Raw genomic sequence first — 18,924 nt, 5'->3', positions numbered from 1 at the left:
TCCTTTCTCAACATGGGCTTCAAGATGGAACTCAGGTTCCAAGATTGGCAGAAAGTGCCTTTACTGCTGAGCCCACAAATATTAACTTCTCAAAGCAAAGACATAAACACTATTCACACACACACACACACACACACACACACACACAGAGAGAGAGAGAGAGAGAGAGAGAGAGAGAGAGAGAGAGAGAGAGAGAGAGAAAGAGTCATACCCATATTGCCATGATGCATGTTATCAGGGACTGTGAGAAAACAAATCTGTATCATAATCTATGGGAAATGTTAGGCAGCGGTAGTCACTTTATCATTGTTGGTGTGGTCCTGTGGTTTTCTGGAAACAATATTTAGCCTAAATGAATCCCAGGGCCAAAGTATTCATTGCCCCATGCTGTATCTGCTATCCATGTATTTAAACATTCCCACCTCCTGCTCTTGTGATAAAATGCCAAGCTGAGTACTTTCAAACTCACATTCAGTCTATTAGTTTGAAAACAGTACACCCTTAAAGAATTTATAGAAATAACTCCAGCAAATCAGAATGCAAGGCAGACTTCTGCAAAGCAATCCTGAAACAGAGCCGCTGCAGCGGGATGTGACTCCATACCTTCTATCCTCTTTGCAAAACATTTGATTTCAGAAAATAAATGGATATTATTTTTCATTCAAATGCCCATTTCCATTCATTATCTGGAAACATAAATATTCACAAAGGTGACACCAAAGTCAGTATTGACTTTGGGGATAATAAATCCTGACAGTCACCAGAGCAAGTGGTTTATGTGAAGAACACCCTCCACGTGTAACTCTGCTAGATATGTCAATCATAATAGAGAGCTAACAATCCATCAAACATATGGTGGGTAAGCTGGGGAGATGGCTTAGCATGTAAAGTGATTGCCATGCAGACATGAGGACTTGAGTTTGAATCCTGACATTAACCTAGTGACCCTAACACTTGGAATATGGAGGTAGGTAGATCTTTGGAGGTCATTGAACATCCAGCCTAGTTAAATCAATGAACTCAAAGTTTGTTTGTAAAACCTGTCTAAAAATAGAGAGATGTTGAAGAGGAGACCTAATGTCCATGTCTATCCTCTACATGTAGTTGTATACACATGAATACATAACCCTGTACAGTTGTACACACACACACATGAAAAAGTACATATGCTATACACATATAGCACCCCTTCACAAAATAGATCTATAATGCTAATTCTTTTGAAAGAACTTATAAAATATTATATACTATATTAAATTATTATACAAAATAATATTAGATTCCATTAAAATATAACATAAGGCATTTGAAGTTTCCTAAAGGACAAAGTGAGGCCCATCAGTATCTAAATGCACAGATCTTTCTCATAGAAAACACTAGGATTTGAATCAATCACCAAAGACAAATCCAGATGTACAGCCATTGCATTTAACTTGTGTTTGTCTCTTCTACTCACATTGGTCAGCAGAAGGCAGTACTAGGACATCGTTCTCACTATTAATGGTCCAAGGTTCATTTATAACCACAATGCAAATCGGTGTGAGACAATGGGGTTGCCCCACATGTCCTGGATGAGAGTTTGCTGCCTTGGCAGGAGTTTCATGCAATTTGTCTGTGCTTCAGTTTTATCAAGTAGTTATTTCACTGTGCTATACACAGACAATTTAATCATAGCTAACATGAGATCTCTTCCTTTGAGGAGGTCACAAGGGGATGCCTGGGATGTAGGTGGATAATTCAAGGGCCTTTACAAGATAATTCCTTAGCATAAAAATAGCTCTTGACTGCAGGCTAAGGAGAACAAGGTGAGAAGGCAATTTTTTTTTAGCAGTTGCTGTCTTTTCAGATCAGTAAATGCCAATAAGATGACACTTACATAAAGAGAAAACCAGTTTTCCAATGGGTTAAAAATAAAAATAGGCGATTCTCTCCTAGTTATCAGAAATATACAGTAACCTATCACTAGCTAGAGAATCCTACTATATAGTTAAACATGCCCAAATGTGCTGCTGTTAGTCAACTGAAAATAAATGGTAAGTGCTTGAGGCGACATGCTGAATACACTGATATGATCATAATACAATGAATACAGTGAATTAAAACATTATACTTTACCACATAAATATGTATAATTATTATGTGTCAATAACACCAGAAAATGATACCTACTTAGTTAATATGACTTTGGACAGAGATCATATTAATAGCCTTACCAGACACTCAGTACCCCTGCCCCACACTGGTGAGTCAGCAAATGGCTATCTGAATAATGACACTTCTATATTCTTTCTCTAAAACTTTTAATATATTATTATTTTTGTATATAATTATGAACTTAAGTTCTTGTAACCGAGAATTAGATAGTATTAGGGAAATTGCATAGAGGGGCAAGCACAAGTCGATAGAGTTTGCTAACCTGTTTGGAATTCCCAGAAACCATGGAAAACCAGCTATCATAGAACATGTTTAATTACAGAGTGCTTATAGAGAGACAGCATATAGGGACAGTAGAATCCCTGTAAGCACATGGGTCAGCCAGCCTCGTATGTAACTTGTCTCATACAAGGTGAAAGGCGAGGATGAGGTCTGATACCAAGGTTGTCTTCTGCCCTCCATGAGCTTACACTCACATACATACACAAGCACAGAGAGAAAGCAATAAAGACTAGGGAGAAATTTTGTTAAATGGTGGAAAACTTCACAACAGATCCCTGAAAAATCAGTAGAGAAAGGATATGCTGAAGCGTGGAATTCTGGGCAGTCTCGCCCATTTTATCCAAAGTAGCACTTTGTAATTTATTCTATATAAAATTTTATTTGGAAGGCATAAAGATTCTCCTTTCAAAATAAGTTTCAGTATTTATTTAATTACCCTTTACCATGCAATGCTTTAAAAGAAAATATTTACTTATGGCTTTGTGGCTAACAGTCAGGATAATCAATGACCTTTCCTGTCCAAAATAATTTATGCAAGAATAGAGATGTGTCTTCAAGGAGAAAACTTTGAGCAATGTCTTTTTAGATTCCCTAAGTCTGAAGAAGCATGTCCAAGGAGCCAAAGCAGAAATTGAAAACTAAAATGCAGGAAGCGAAGTTGTTCCCAGGGTTGAAAGGATAAGCTCATGAGACCTTGAAATTAAAACAAAGAATTTATTGGTCTAACAACGTAGCTGATGAGGAGAGCAAGCCACTATAAGGGCCATTCATCATTCTCAAATGAATGTCCTGTGACCAACAGGCAGGGTTTTTCACTGCAGCTGGCCAAGGATAAAGAAGACATTGGATAGAGGTTTGTGATTCTTACCCTCCCATATAATCATTATTCATTGGCAGATAAACACTTGACTTACTCCGTGGCATGGGCATTGTGAACAGTGTTGCGTGTTTAAGAGTGAAGGATTTCGATAAAAGGCAGAACCTGTATGCTCACCCTTGGAGTTCCAAGACCAGTTGTGTCCTTCTGATGGAGAAGGGTCATGTTACTTTCATTGGTTAATAAAGATACTGCCTTGGCCTTTTTGATAGGCCAGCCCTTAGGTGGGTGGAGTAGACAGAACAGAATTATGGGAGAAAGAAAGTAGAGGCAGGCAGTCACCATGACTCTCCTCTCCGAGACAGATGCAGGTTAGAATCCTCCTGGTAAGCCACCACCTTGTGGTGCTACACAGATTATTAGAAATGGGTTAGATCAATATGTAAGAGTTAGCCAATAAGAGGCTACAGATAATGGGTCAAGCAGTGTTTAAATGAATACAGTTTCCGTGTAATTATTTCGGGGGTAAGCTAGCTGGGATCCGGGCAGGAACACAACCATCTCCTTCCTTCCACATTCTACAGCACTGGAGACTCTTCAGTTAGCTAGAAGGGTTTCCAATGAGCACAAAATACATGAGATACCTTCTCTTAGTTTATTTTCTTGTGGCTGCAATTTATACCTGTAATGTATATCTTGTAATTTTTATAAAAGGTATTTGAGGAAGCACAAATTTGTTTGGGCTTATGGTTTCATGGCACAGTCTATTATGATGAAGAAGACATGGTGATGGTGAAGCAGACAGGGACATGACCTCCATATTCAGAAAAAAAAAATACAGTGTCTTGGAACCCAGACCATGAGATGATGTCACACATATTTGGGATGGGTTTTCCCATCTTAATTAACATAGTCTAGATAATCCTTCATAGGCATGACTGGGAAGTCATTTCCATGGTGATTATAAATCCCAGCATGTTAACAATCAGAATTAAAACCATCACGCTTGGACAGTAGGCGCTGACAGTGCAAGTTATTGTGCTATTTTGACAGTTTGGTCCTGGCCATGAAAAGGTGGTAGGAAGTTTTAATCAGCAGCTCCAACAACTTTTATGAGTTGGTAGTCCTATATAAGGGTGGTGTCCTTTAGATGTGGGGGAGGGATTTTTTCAAACTTAGCATAAGTTACCTCACATAACAGTGGGCCAGAATCTATGGGTCTGGACACCATAGCCATTTCCCTACAGTGGTGAGAGAGAGCTAGCTCTGAGAGGATGAACAACCCCTCAAGTTTTAATAACAGCTCTATTTGGGTGTTAGTCCCAGCAGAACAGTAAACTGAGAAAATAATATATCTGAGATTTGAAATCATGGAAAGTGAACGGAAATCCCACTCTGATCCCTGGGTATGCTATGATCTTGGTTCAGTTCCCTACCCGTCTAACCTAGGACATTGACAGTGATGTGAACAAAATTCCCTTTCCACATGACTCTAGTAAGGGACAGAGTGAACCCCAGCAATTGCCACAGTTGGGGTGGAGTGAATGCCTGGAACCCTCACAAAGATGAACACATTGGCTCCTGTTGTCTCTACTCTCTGGTGATCCATCACTCCAGTCTGCAGCCATAGCATTTCTCATTGTGCCTAGGTATTTTTAATGACTGTAAAATGAGAGGGACTGATTTCTCTTAATTTCTGGTTGTCAGAGCGAGCTTATCCTTGTGGACCCCAGTCCAGCCTGCACACACGGCTCAGCATGAGGAAAGCAGGCAGAGAGGACAGAATTAATCTGCTCTCCCAGGTGACTGTAGAAGATAGCACGTCCTTAAAGCTCCATTTCTGTTCGCTACACAAGCTGGTGGGTCTCCCCGCTCCGGAGGATTAAATTTTTCTAGTTCCTAACATTGATTGACTGTCATGTGCAGCTTACAGATCAGTAACAGCTTACAGATCATGGATAATGAAATGAAGCAAACTGTTGCTCTGAGATGAAGGGACAGACATTGACTTCTCCGACACGGGAATCCTGGGAGGCACAGACACACAGAGAGAGGCAAAATGTCAAGCTTTGCCATGGTGCTTGGAGTTCTCTGCTATGGGTGAAGAAATACATTTAGCTCATCTATTTAATTAAATATTTGAGGAAAAAATATCATAATAAGGAAATAATTTAGCAATAAATGCAAACTTACCTGAGTGTTTAAGATAAAATTTCTAGGAATTTTCACTGGTCACTGACTGCTGTCCTGAGACCCTGTTCCTCTAGATGTGGCATTTGAATGAGAAACCTATAAAAGCATTAGCATCCACCACAGTGTGTAAATCTGTCACTCAGTAAAAGGTAAATGAAGCTGGCAGAGGAGGGAAGGAAGAGCAGAAGGAGAGCGTATGAAGAATGGAGCAAGGAAAGGAGTGGGGGAAATGGGAAGAGAAAGAGAGGACTGTGAAAGGACCAGATGCAGTGCAACTAGACGAGAAAGCCCAAACTTTGGCAGAGGACAGGCTTAGTTCTGATGCCCTGAAAGGGCCTAAAGTCCCTTTCCTCAGCCCAGAACCCTTCCTTCTCATCTTCCTTATACTTAGTATTGCTATGTGGACAGTCTGTCTTCCCAGCCATCAGGAGATCTGTGCAGACAGCATACTACAGTGTCTCTCCTACCAGACGCTCTTCAGTTAATTTCTAGGAGCTGGAAGTTGTTCCCCAAAATTACAGATTTGGGGAATTAGTGGAATTGGTAGAGGAAGGATTTAGAGACAGATGGTTGGGTATGATGGGATTAGGTGGGCATCCCCAAGAGTCCTGTAGGTGGGTGATCTGTGTCAAGCCTGTGCTTCAGCTGGCCTCACACGGAAGCATCACATCCTGTAATTGTGCCCACACAGTGTAACAAAGCAGTGCTGGGATCCACTTAAGTTTCCTCCTACACTGTACACACTCTCCACAGCAAAGAGCTCAGGGAAAGACACCAGTAATGCACAAACTACATGACTTCACAGAAAGAGAAGGGCTGGAGACCAAGGAAAGGCAAGTGACGCTTGGAAGGAAGTAGAAAAGGAAACATTTATTCAGCCAGAGCAGCCTAAGAGTACATATTATATACTGCTCATTCTGCAGACTGATATTTTTGGATGTGCGTATGATGTATGTATCTGTAAGTGGTATTTGTGTACTTAGGAGATATTTGTGTGATTTGTATATATGCATATGAAGTATGTGATGTTTGAGAAAAGGAATGTGATTTTTGCATCACATGTGTGTTCGTGTATAGGAAAGAATATTATACAAATCTTAGTGTGTGCACAAAGCTTAGATGCCTTAGGAACACTGTGGTAAAAGAGGTTTAATACCACAGCTGGCTCTTCCTGAGTACTGGGCTCAACTGCGAGCCTCACTCTTTCACAATAAACACCTTAGTCACTGAGTTCTCTTATGAATTCTGCTAAACAGTTAGAGCATTTCAGAGAGATGTTTCTGCTTCAAAGGCAAACTGTTACAAATGATATGCCTACAAATGTGTTGGTGTTTTCTCTCACTTTCTTTCTGTCTTCACCGTTGCTGGTGTTATCCAGAAAAGCACAATCAATTCTGTTGATCCAGCCCCCCTGACCTGAACATGTACAAAGGCAAGTAGATAATCTAGAGACATTGGGATTTATTCCTGAAGATCAGTTACTAATGATAGCACATCAACCTGAAGCATTCAACTCTAGAAATTCTCCTTCCACAGACAGACTCTAAAGTGGGTTAGGATGCTTCATCAACCCCCAGTTGATGAGGGACAGAATCCATGATGTTGAGGTTTAATTATACGTTCCTTAGTGACTAGTTCTCATTTTGCTGATATAGACTAATATAATTTATAGATTCGAAGATTGCATCAGTGTGATGGATACAGATAGTGTGTGCTAAACGGTCTTATATATATATATATGAAATATGCTTCATTCAGATTATGGCCACTCTGTATTCACAGAAAGCAACTTCATTTCAGAGCAATGAACACATTTAGAAAATCTACTGCTTTCATTTGTCAAAAACAAAAGAAGCATCTACAAAGTACATTTTGGCTTCAAATCTGTGCTTTTATGTGTTTAGTAGTTCATACATCCCTGTGCTTTGAATATTCTTGGTCATTACTCTCTTTGCAGGTCTGTGTGAGCTTAACTTTCAAATATCATTCCTGTAGTCTTACTAGCTATCACCTGAGCTGTTCTAATCATCTCAGATAATTTGCTTACCAACGTTTTTCTTTCTATTTCATTCTACAAATCATTAATCCTTAAAAGAGGGCCAGGTCCTAGAGAGAAAATTTACGTGTTAAAGTTCTTACTTTGAAAGCTTTAAAACCAAATTTGAACCTTATAATTCACAGAAAATCCATATGTGGTCCATATGTGGTCCATGAGATGGCTTAGACCATAAAAGTACATGCCACTAAATTATGGTGAACAGAATTTCATATAGAGGTGAAAGGAAAGAATCAACTCCACAAATTTGGTTACGATTTACACATACACTGTGACATTCACAGATTTTATGTGCACACAGTCACCAGGCATACACCACACACACACACACACGCACGCACACGCGCGTACACACACACACACACACACACACACCATGTTAAAATAGCATATCTGCATGTGAAGATACATGCATATAATTCCAGCACCAGAGGATGCCTAGGAGCAGCCTAACACTGTCTAGACTAGTTGACATCCTCCAAGTCCATGAGAGACCCTGTCTCAAGGAAGATATGTATCTTTCTAGAGGATAACACACAGTCTGGTCTATAGTATCTAAATGCACAAATATACATGTGCATGACCACGTGTAAATAAAATTTTAAATGGGGGAAATTAAAATCTCACTGTATCAATTTGACTTTTAGTTCCTAGCACCTACGTGGTGACACACAATTTCTTCAACTCCAGTTCTAGGGTTTCCACTTCCCTCTTCTGAACTCTGCAGGCACCAGGCATGTGGTTGATACACATGCAGGTAGCAAAACAATCATTCTTATAAAAATAGTTATATCTTACAAATTAAAAACTCTCAGTGAAACTTTATCTTTTAAATGTTGAGAGATCCATTTTCCATACTAACCCAGTAGTTTACTTTCTCCTCTATCCCTATAGCAATCCATAGTGTTCCCAGCTTTTGGGGCTCGGATCTTTCAGTCTGCCGAGTTTATTGAAGCCTTAGGTTGAATTTCACTCTCCTGAAGAGCACATTTGGAAGCTACAGACAGAGAAAGATGTGCTCTGTAAGCCTTCCATTGCACCCAAGCTTAGTTATGTTGAAACACTTGGCTTTTCCCCTGGCTGTCGAGATTTTTACTGTTTCTGGGAATCGTGTCCTAGATCTCACTAGTTACTCTTCACTTCTGCAGCTACATAGAAAACTCAGCTGTAAGAAAGAAAAAGAGTACTTGCAGCAAAGTTCTTCTGTGAGTTCTGCAGATGAGCAAGACACCAGCTCTTGACACGTAACCCTTTCTTATTTATCATAGTTAAGATGGCATAGGTGTCTCAAAGTCATTTCATAAGAGTAAAGAGATGGGTTTGCCATGAAACAAAATTCTTTTCCATAATTCAGAACTTAAACTCCATTGAGTTGAATCCAAATGCTTCCCATATTTCAAACCCAAGGCAATTGAAAAATTTCTGGTGGCAATGGGGTCGCGTGTTTTTTCAGATTATAGCAAAACATTCATTGCATTGCATAAAGAAAGCTAATCACATGAGCTTCAAGTTGTAGCAAGGTCAACTAGCTAGGGAGATTTTTTTCCAGGGGATAAATGACTTTAGGCCTACTCTCCAGTGACTACAGAGAAGCCTGTAGCCAGGCATCCATGCTGCAGACTTCACACTCGATGAGGCAATCTTACTTCTGTCTCCTTTTACAGCTCACTTTTACTTGGCATTTCCACAACACTGACAAATAATAGTTATTAAAATAGCAATACGAAACAAACACATCTTAAAAGCAAGACTCTGCCAATAGGGAGTAGGAAAAAACCTCTCAGTTTGAGATTGAAAACTCTCACTAGAAAACCATTAGATCATTCCCCCGTCCACCTGTTTGCTCAGTATTTTAGACATTAGGTACAGGAATTCAAATAAAACCTGACAAAGGGGCAACGCATCTTAACTGAGAGAACAAGAATTACAGAAAGTGCCACAAAAATGAGATAAATAGGGGCACATTTCCTAGACTGAAAGAGTCAAACATTTCATTTATTCTTTGACAATTTCATACTCGTATGGATTATCATGATCCTTACCATCCCCATTCTCCCCTGACAATTCCCGCATGTACTCCCAACACATTCCACATTACAAAATGTGTGTGTGTGTGTGCGTGTGTGTGTGCATATGGGTGTATGTCTTTGGAAAACAGTGAGGAAAAAAAATAAGGGGAAGTGGTATTGAAGGTCAAATTAATAACCAGCCCAAACAAATAAATGTAAAAATATGAAACATCTTGTTTGTTTTCAAAATGTAGAGCTCTGTATTTTCCTAGAATTGAAACTGGAGGTGAGAGTGAGATCATTACATGAAGCCAGATCAGGGCTGGCACCATACAGCACATGACCAGGGCTCCATAAGCACTACCTCAGCGTACCTCTGGACTGACATTGACAGACTTGTGGGACAGAATGACAACAAAAGTGCCCTTCATGGAGTTGTCCCATGCTTGTGTGTACCCACCAGGATCTTCTAAATTGTTCCCCAAGGTTTTCTTCTTCCTCTATGAAGATTTTAACTTAAAAATATGAAAGAAAAATAAATCCTCAACTCCGGGTACAAGCCTAGATATAAAGTTGCTTTGCTTTGAACATTGCAGTATTTACTGTCATGCTTCCAGCCTTGATCTGAATGCTTTTGGCATCTTTTTTCAGGTATGACTCAGGAGTTGGGGGTGTTGAAAACTGCTAGCTCATGTCCTTCTTCAAGGCTCGAGTTATGCGGCTGATGGACTAGAACCCTTGCCAAATTCCTACAGATGCTACGCAAGCTATCTAGTGAAGTGCATTGGGATATTTTATTTCAACCATGTTTGTGTTTAAAATTGGTTAAAGGTCCGAATTCAAATTTTTCTCATTGTTTAGACTAGTTATATTTGGGGACATGGTCTACTCACCTGAAATTCATTCATATGAACTAGATCATTTAATGTCTAGCTTGCTGAGCAGCCTTGTAAAGTGGGTGCAGTAAGTCAGGGACATATGTTGCATGCCTACTAGTAGGAATTACAATCACATTAAACTCTTATTCTGATTAGAGTAGCCTCCCAGTTTTAAAGTGCAGTGATCTCAAATACATGCAAATAAAATGACCAATGAGTAGCATTAGTAGTTAATTATGAAAACATATTAGAAGTAAACATTATCCTAGTGACTAAATCAAGGTCTTTATTCAGCAAATCAAGTTTATTGGAGTGAGTGAATAACCTTTACAATGTCACCAGGTAAAGGTCGGATAGTTTTACTGAATGAAACAATTTCCTTTAGAAATTAATGATGTCAATATTGTTTCAAAATTAAAACAATGCAGCTTCTTAAAATTGTTAGTAAAACTGTTGACTTCTGCCTGATTAGGTAACTAAACCCAATTTCAATTTTATTATTCGCTGGGAAAAATTATCACACGCAAGTCTTCTTCCATCAGAATTCTTGATTATCAACTGAAAGACAATGAATCACCAACTAAAGGATTTAGAGTTGCTCTGAATCATAGCCCACCATTTTATGATGAATAGATACAGAAAAGTAAAGTGAATCACTCAGAGAAAACTAAAGCCAGTTGTGCAGATGGGCAGAAAAAATTAAAAACTACAATAGGATGGTTGGCCATTCCTTAGGAGGCTAACGCAGGGGAAAGCATGGTTGCTCTCATGGACATTAATCATCTCCTAAGTTTCTTCCTTTGTTGTGAAATCCCTCCTCTAGTTCTTAATTTATATTTTATATTTTATAGTTGAAAGGTGTTCATCTGCTTTACATTTGGTGTTTATGTGAAGGAAAAAGGATTTCATATTGAGCAGTAAAGGTCAAAATGAGCTTGTTTGCTGATGGAGAACCTTCCAGACTCCACCAACTGAGCAGTATGGGGCTACTGTGCTGCTGGTAGCTATTGATGTCAAGAAAGCCCTGCACAGCCATTCACCTGCCCCAGGAGAATAGCACAATCTTTGCTCGTCTTACTCTTCGATTTGGTTGGATAACAGCCCTCAGGCAATTCAGAGTCTGATATGTCTTACTACCATGATCAACACACTCACAGGTCTTGTGAAATTCAGCACCTAAAACAGGGAGTTATGAATTCTTTTCACAATAACACGTCTCTGGGACTCTTAGTGGGCAGCAACAAATTTCAAGGAGCTACTTAGTGATTGTTCTAAGTTATTTCAGACAAATTAAAGTTATGAACAATCGTGTAACATGTTTCTTTTTAGGAATTAAATTGATAGTGGTCCTGTGTGTGTGTCATGTGCAGTCCTTCTCTTCTAATTCTCTGTCATTATAACATTTTATTTAGCCTCATCTTGGATGAATAGCCTTAGTGAGACATTTAGCTGCTGTGAAGTTTGGGGTAAGCATGTATCTCAATTGCTGACTGCTTTTCACTTGCAGAATGGAAAGGACAATAACTGACTAAGTAGTTGACACCTGAGCTAAGACAGCACTAGAACTAGAACTTTGTAGAGGCTTCTGGTCTCATTTTATCCAACTCTCAGGTCACACCATAGCTTCTTGTGTCAAAGGAGTTGAATATATAACAGTTTTTAAAATTTTACATTGGTCTGTTATATATATTCAATTATATATATATATATAAAGTTTTCGAAATTAACCAGTTCTCTCAGGATATACCCAAAGGAAACACTCTTGCTGTTTAATATCCTGAAAGTCAGAAATGAGGGAAGTTACAGAGGTCTTATTGCTGGTAGGCAATTGCATTCTCATCACGGATTTGTAGTATCTGTATTATGGCTAGACCCCTTCTAACCTGATTCTCTTGTCATTGTGTTTAATTAGAAACTTATAGAATAGATAATTGGATAAGCGTTCATTCATCCCTGTGGAGATAAATGCCCATGTTTAGAACAGAGTATGAGAAAATTAAACATACTCACATTAGATCCTCACACACTACAGAACAATAACAACAACAGCTAGTCATTACAAAAGGGGACATATAATTAAAAGTCATTTTTTTAAGAGACCCACTACACCTACAACATATTACCTATGATTATGTACCATGGAAGATCCTGGGGGAAAAATCTGTTTTCAAGTTTGCTTGTTACTGATGGCATGGAAAATTCCTTAAAATACAGGAAGAATAATCTTTAAAAGTTTTTCACAAATCAAATTAAAAAGAAGCTCTTCAGACGGAAATGTCTAACCTATCAAAGCATGCATAAGAATGGACGCAGACTGCACATCCCTAGCAAAGCCAATACCCACACTTGAAGAATAAAAATTGTGAGCAGCAGCCTAGATAAACTGGAAATATTCATGAATGCCATAAGGGGTTTACCATATAGTCTCTAAAGACCACGAGTAAGTATTGATTCAGAACCAGTTCTTGCTGCAATCCTATTGCTTGCTGGATTGATACAATTTTCTGAGTACAGCAAACAGTCATTGCCATTCCTTAAGAAAACGGACTCCAGAATATTAAGCAACCAGCACTCACTCAATTGCTATGTTGCTTGAAAATGAAAGACACAACTGTCACTTGTGAAATTCTGGAGATCATCACCAACTTTCTTTTGAAATGCTCAGAGCAGACATTGCAATTGCCTTTACTATAAAAACCTAAGTTTCAAACACATGCCATTTAATTTTATGCACATTATTAAAATATGTTGATCATATTAAGTTAAGCAAATTTACAGAATATATGACTCCAAGATTTTTTTTATGAATTTTTAAGAAGAGTAATAATATTTGACAAGAACAAAGTCATGCACTTGTACCGTGTGCTCTATCCAGTTCATCAGTATCCCTCATTCCTACCCTTCGGATATTCACAGTATTCTCTTCTCCAGATAACAGTCTGTGCTAGGGGAAAGCACAGCTTAGAGCCACACGTGGGCATCATTTGAACAACACTGACCTCTAGTGTTCCAGAGGTAGAGTAACTAGCTCAGTCTGACGCTTACTTTCTAAGGCTTTTGGGTCTTTCTATCTGGCACCACGGGAATAATTCAAGGAGAAGTGGAGAAGAGGTGAAGGAAAGGAGAACAAGAGAAAAGAAGGGGAGGAAGTCAGACTAGAAAAGTCAATCTTTTGACTGTAGCCTACTTTAATATGTTCTCTGAAATAATTTATTAGTTTCTCCCTCCTTGTTAGAGAGGATAGCCTCGTTTTCCCTCCTTTGCAACACAACCTTTAAGAAAATGATACAACTATGGATTGTGAGCTTTCCAATTTTTGTATCACAGAAACTCCGGCTTTACTTTGAACATTTATCTACTAGTCTTCACTCTGGGATGGAAATTCTGGGGCAATATTCTCTAGGGATTAAGGAATAGGCAGAGAGATTCTCAGTAGTCAGTCTTCCTGCCCCCCTTTTACTGATATTGATAATATAAATTACAAAAGCTAAATACAACAGTTCCAAACTGGATAATATTTCTGAGATTAAGTGCAGGAATAGAAGATGAGGGAACCAATCCAGAAACTTGATCGACCGTGGTAAGCCATCCTTGCAAACAACACAGATGGCTTAATTGCATCCTTTCTCATTTAGGAGTTCCCAGAGATGGAAAAACTTCCCTTCCTTTGCCTAGAGAAGCAGCTGAGCAATGGAGCTGGAGCCTCTTGTAGCTTTAGTGATTTATTCAAGTTTGACAAACTGGATTCTTTAACTAAAGGGTGCAGGTGGCAGATCTCTGGTAGTAAAGACTGCCTGCCTATTGAGTGAACTTCAAACATGTCCAGCACAGTGCATGCTCACTATTCCTTCATCGGCAGCAGACCTATGGTGGTGAGATGTGCACTAAAGCTGTCCCTCCTGTGACCGGACAGCCATTGGTCTCCTAGAGTGACTACATTTGAGCTACAATTTTTAGGCCCAAACTCCCAATCCCCTTACACAGTTGCCCATTGGTTACAAAACACCCCAACTGAAACCTTCTGCTTAAGGCAGTGGAGAGAGCTCAGTGCGCAGGGTGGAGGAGAGCAAAGAGGTGTTAAGGGCACATTGCAAATCCATGGGAGCTGCAGTCCCCTGCTGTTCCCAAGCTCGGTGACTCCGGATCATCTCTGCCCCTGGAGGTTTGCTCCTGGCCCGTGCATTAAGAACCATGAAGAACCATGAAGCTAGCAGCAAGTTAAGGGAACTTTAAGATTCCGAAGGGCCGGCAATTCAGCAGAGCAAGCTCATGAGAGCTCTGCTAACTTTTGGGATGGTTGGAATGGTGGAACCACACTGGTTAGGGTTTTCACCCAGCTCTTTCCCAGAGCATATACAATCGGACGGTGGACCCTTATTCCTAGTAGTGCCATATCCCACCTCACCTCTCCTCCAGCTCTGAGTACTCACAATTTGTCGCTGTTAATCCTAAATGCCACAAGCCAGAGAGTACCAAAGTCAAAACGCTGGTCAGTCTTGGTACAGAATCCATTTCCCCCGAGTGAACGATCTCTTCCAATCTAATCCCAAATTCGCAGGCAGCACCTTGGGTTTTATCTCTTTTCCTTTCTCTCTTCCTCGCTCTCTCTGTTTTTTCTCCTCCGCACCACCGTACCCCTCCCACCCCCCTTGAACAGACTCTCTTCTTTACTCCATCCTGCTCCTCAGACGCTCCAGCGAAACCGTGGCAGGGCTTCCTCGGAGCTGTGAGCTGAGACCGAGGTTTACAGTTCCTGCAGCTGTCCCTTTCCGTGCTCGCCTGCCTCGCCTGACTCTTCTTAGTCCGGATAGCCTTCCTTAAAGGTTCAAATCCAAACTCAAGGGTGGCTCTTGGCACTCAGCTCCCGCAATAACCAAAAGCTCCTCGTTCCGGGTCTAGAGCTGGATTCAGCACTAGGGTGGCGGACAGCTCCTTATAGGAGCCGTCTGCGCGGCACCGCCCCCGGCCGATCCCGCCCCGCGCTCGCCTGTAAGAGTGGCCTGGGCGGGTCCTTGGTCGCTTGCACGTCCCAGCCGACTTCTGCTGCGGTGCACTTAGGCTACCTGCTAGGGAGGAAAGGAGAAAAGATTTCTCTCTCTCTCTCTCTCTCTCTCTCTCTCTCTCTCTCTCTCTCTCTCTCTCTCTCTCTCTCTTTCCTTTCCACCCATGCATTCCAGCATCCCTAAAACCCTAACTACTTACCCCTTCCCTTTGAGGGTCCCAAATGAGGGTCCAGATACTGACATTTAATTCAGGTTTTCTAACAAAGCTGCTGAAGCGATGCCTAAGGGAGTTGGAAAACCGAAGCCTTAGGAGGAGGGATTTTCCCATGGAGAGAGCTTGGCAATGGCCTAACCTGATGCCTAAAGCCTTTTACTTCACTTGGCAGGGGAGAGTCAACGAAAGCTTGAATTGTGTGATTCAATTTCCCCTGTAGGAATGGGTGATTGGCAGGTATTGATCTAATTGGGATTTCTGGTTTAGCCATTTAGGGATATGACCACTCCCCTTTTCTGACTTCTCCATCTGCATCTCTCCCTGGTTGCTGTTGGCATATTGCTTCCGCAAGTACTGCAGAGTAATTGGTGCTGTGGGTTCCAAGGGATCGGCGTGGTTCACTAGCATCAGAGAGAAATCAGAGAGAAATGTTTGGAGGAGGAAAGGCGGGGGCTGGAAGATGTGCAGCGACAAGTGGATGCGAAGGGTCATGTGTAAACCCATGGTTGGCTTTTAGAAGCTTTATATCTCAAAAAGAAAAGATTGGTTTTGATTTCTTCCTCGGGGCTCTCTATTAGCAATCTTGATTCTTTAGCATGCATCTGGGGACTCTCTTGCTTTGCTGTAGATGAGCTTACTTTGTGTTTAGTTAAGCTGCCAGCAACCTGTAAAAGGTTAACAAAATAAGGAGAGAGTAATGATATCTTTTATGTGAAGTTTACAATAGTTAGAGTCTACAGGCTCTTTGTGTCTGGGGGAGTTGATGCCTCTTTCTCTTGCTTGTCATTCTCAGCGTTAGTAAGCACTCCAAGTCCTGCCAGCCTTTGGTCTCAGCTGTCCGCTCTGAAGCTACTGCACATTGGGCTGAGTTTCAAGCAGCCTTTGCATGAATTCAGACCTTAACCTTGTAGTCTTGGAGCTCCAACTGCTAGCACTGGAATACTGAATGACAGTTCAATGACAATTGGACCAACTGTCACAATATTTTACTAAAGAAAGAATTCTGAAGGTCCTATTAGCTGTAAACAAATTGCCTTTTATTCATAATTTGACTGAAAACAATTATGTCAGTAGATTTCTGCTTCACAGGAAACTCAGCATAAGACTTAAATTGAGGTATAAGCACACAGAAGGACTTTGACTCCCAAAAATATCAATGTTGAGGGACCCACCCTTTTCTGTCCTATTGGGAGGGGACTTTAAAAAGGAAAAGGGTGAAGAAACTCTCAGTCTCTTTTTTTGGGCTGATTTTTCTCTCCAGTCTTCTCTCCAGTTTTCTGGAGTCCCAAAAATACTGCCCTCACAGCTTTGGTCTTTGGACGTTCCAGACTGAATGTTGTCCTCTGGTTAGTTTAATCATACTAGAAAGGCTTTAAACATATACACCTGTAACCCCTATTCAATTTGCATGTTCTAAGCACATGTAACATATAGACTCTTTCTATTTCTTAAGATTGAAAACATATTTATCTATATGTGTATTCATTTGTCCTGCATGCATTCACTGTCCACAGCTGCCAGAAAAGTATGTCAGGTCAGATCCCCTAGAACTGGAGTTACAGATGGTTGTAAGCTGCCTGATGTGAGAACTAAACCCATGTCTTTTATAAGAGCAGCAAGTGCTCTTAACCACTAAGCCTCCTGTCTAGCCACGACTCTTGGGCAGGAGAGTTGGATGGTTTTAAAGGAATAAAATATTACAGACATAATTAATAATCTTTTTAAGGTTTGCCTCAAAGTATTTATATCGATTCATGACTATACAATGTTGTTGATCTTAATGTATTTTCCTCATTCACAATGCTTTTAAGGTTTTCACCAACATGTATGTCCTTAAACACCACACTGCATTATTTTGATTATCTTTCATTAATTTAGAAATAGTGGGACTGGGAATACAACACAATTGGTAAAGTGTTTATCTACAATGCAGGAAGAATTGGGTTCAATCCCTAGTTGTACAAAATCGAGTGTGTTTGTTTGGCATGATGGTACATATCCATAATGCAACCACTATAGAGATGGAGATAAGAGATCAGAAGTTCATGCTTTTCCTAAGCTAAATATGTTCCAGGTCATGAAGACTACTTGAGAAGTTGATAAGGCTCTGCAATATCTATGACTTATCTATCTATCCATCTATCTATCTATCTATCTATCTATCTATCTATCTATCTATCTATCTTTCTATCTTCTACCTAATATATACAGAAATTATATCAAACCATTTTATTTTCTGTTTTAACCAATTCATTGCTATTGATGAAATTTAGTGTTTTGATACACAAATTTTTACTTGTGTCATCTTATCTACTACATTCTTTTGCATTTTATGAATGTGCCAATATTTACTCTTTAGTTGTTCTTATGACCTGAGTTATTTTCAGCTTTCTCCTCCAATTTAAACTCTGAAATCCTTTAACCACCTTGTAATCTGTCTCACTTTAAGCAGATAGATTTTTTTTCATTGTTAGGAAATGTCCTTTCATACTTTGAATCTCTCTAGTATAATGTACTGGATGATACGGTGGCATCAACTCACAACTATTCCTCTGCTAAACTTGTGTGAGATTCTCCAGAAGGAAGCATCCTGGCTTTTCTGAAGAGAAAAATGATGGCTAAGGGTCAAGGCCACTGTTGTCAAGGCCGCTGTTCCTTAATAACATCAGAGCTTCTATTTATCTCCAAAATACAGTTTCACTAAAATCCTTTGATAATGAGAGATTTAACAATTCTGCCTTTTCTAGCAGAATCCTTGAGATGAACCATCAGTGCCCGAGAAATGTGCTGGTTGTACATGTTCAGACAGTTTCGAATCCTATCACCATGTAGTATACACTTGTGGTTTATTTTTAAGTTGTTGATAAATACCATTACTACCTATTTCAGATGCTCATATGCAGACATAGTGTATAGTATAAAATTACAACTAATTTACAACCCTATTTACAGTTGTAGCCTTTATTTATTTTTTTCTCAAACACACCTGTTCTTGCAGCAACTTGGAGCTTTAACCAACAGACGCTTGTCTAAGATTTGCCAATGTTTCACCCAGCTATTGTGCCTCTGACTGTGGGGAGGAGCAAGCAGCTGTTCCTCACAGACAGCAGTGTAAACAATGCCATCGTCTGAGTGGATCTTGGCTGCAAGAAGTTTTTAGTCACACTGTTTTCAACCAGATTGCTATTTACCTCCTGGAATTCATAAGATCTGATCGATGTATCAGCCACATGATAGAGAGAGGCTAAACAATTGTGTATTTCTTTTTCCATGTTGCTGCACATAGAACAATTTATACCTGCAGAGCATCTGAGTTTG

General features: G+C 40.0%; 1 protein-coding gene across 1 annotated transcript in view; it reads right to left on the bottom strand.

Annotated features, from left to right (window-relative positions):
* The window catches only part of LOC148118756 (contactin-associated protein like 5-1-like), a 918,003-nt gene extending 902,692 nt beyond the window's left edge, over positions 1-15,311 (bottom strand). The window contains exon 1 of the mRNA XM_087899418.1: positions 14,820-15,311. Coding sequence (XP_087755544.1) covers positions 14,820-14,901 — 82 coding nt within the window. The 5' untranslated portion in view covers positions 14,902-15,311. The remainder of the gene's footprint in view (positions 1-14,819) is intronic.
* Positions 15,312-18,924: the final 3,613 nt, after the last annotated feature.

Source organism: Myodes glareolus, chromosome 20, assembly GCF_982192425.1.
Source record: "Myodes glareolus chromosome 20, mMyoGla1.1, whole genome shotgun sequence".
NCBI lineage: Eukaryota > Metazoa > Chordata > Mammalia > Rodentia > Cricetidae > Myodes > Myodes glareolus.
Note: the sequence above shows the minus strand (reverse complement) of the source record. Positions and strands in the feature narration are given on the sequence as shown.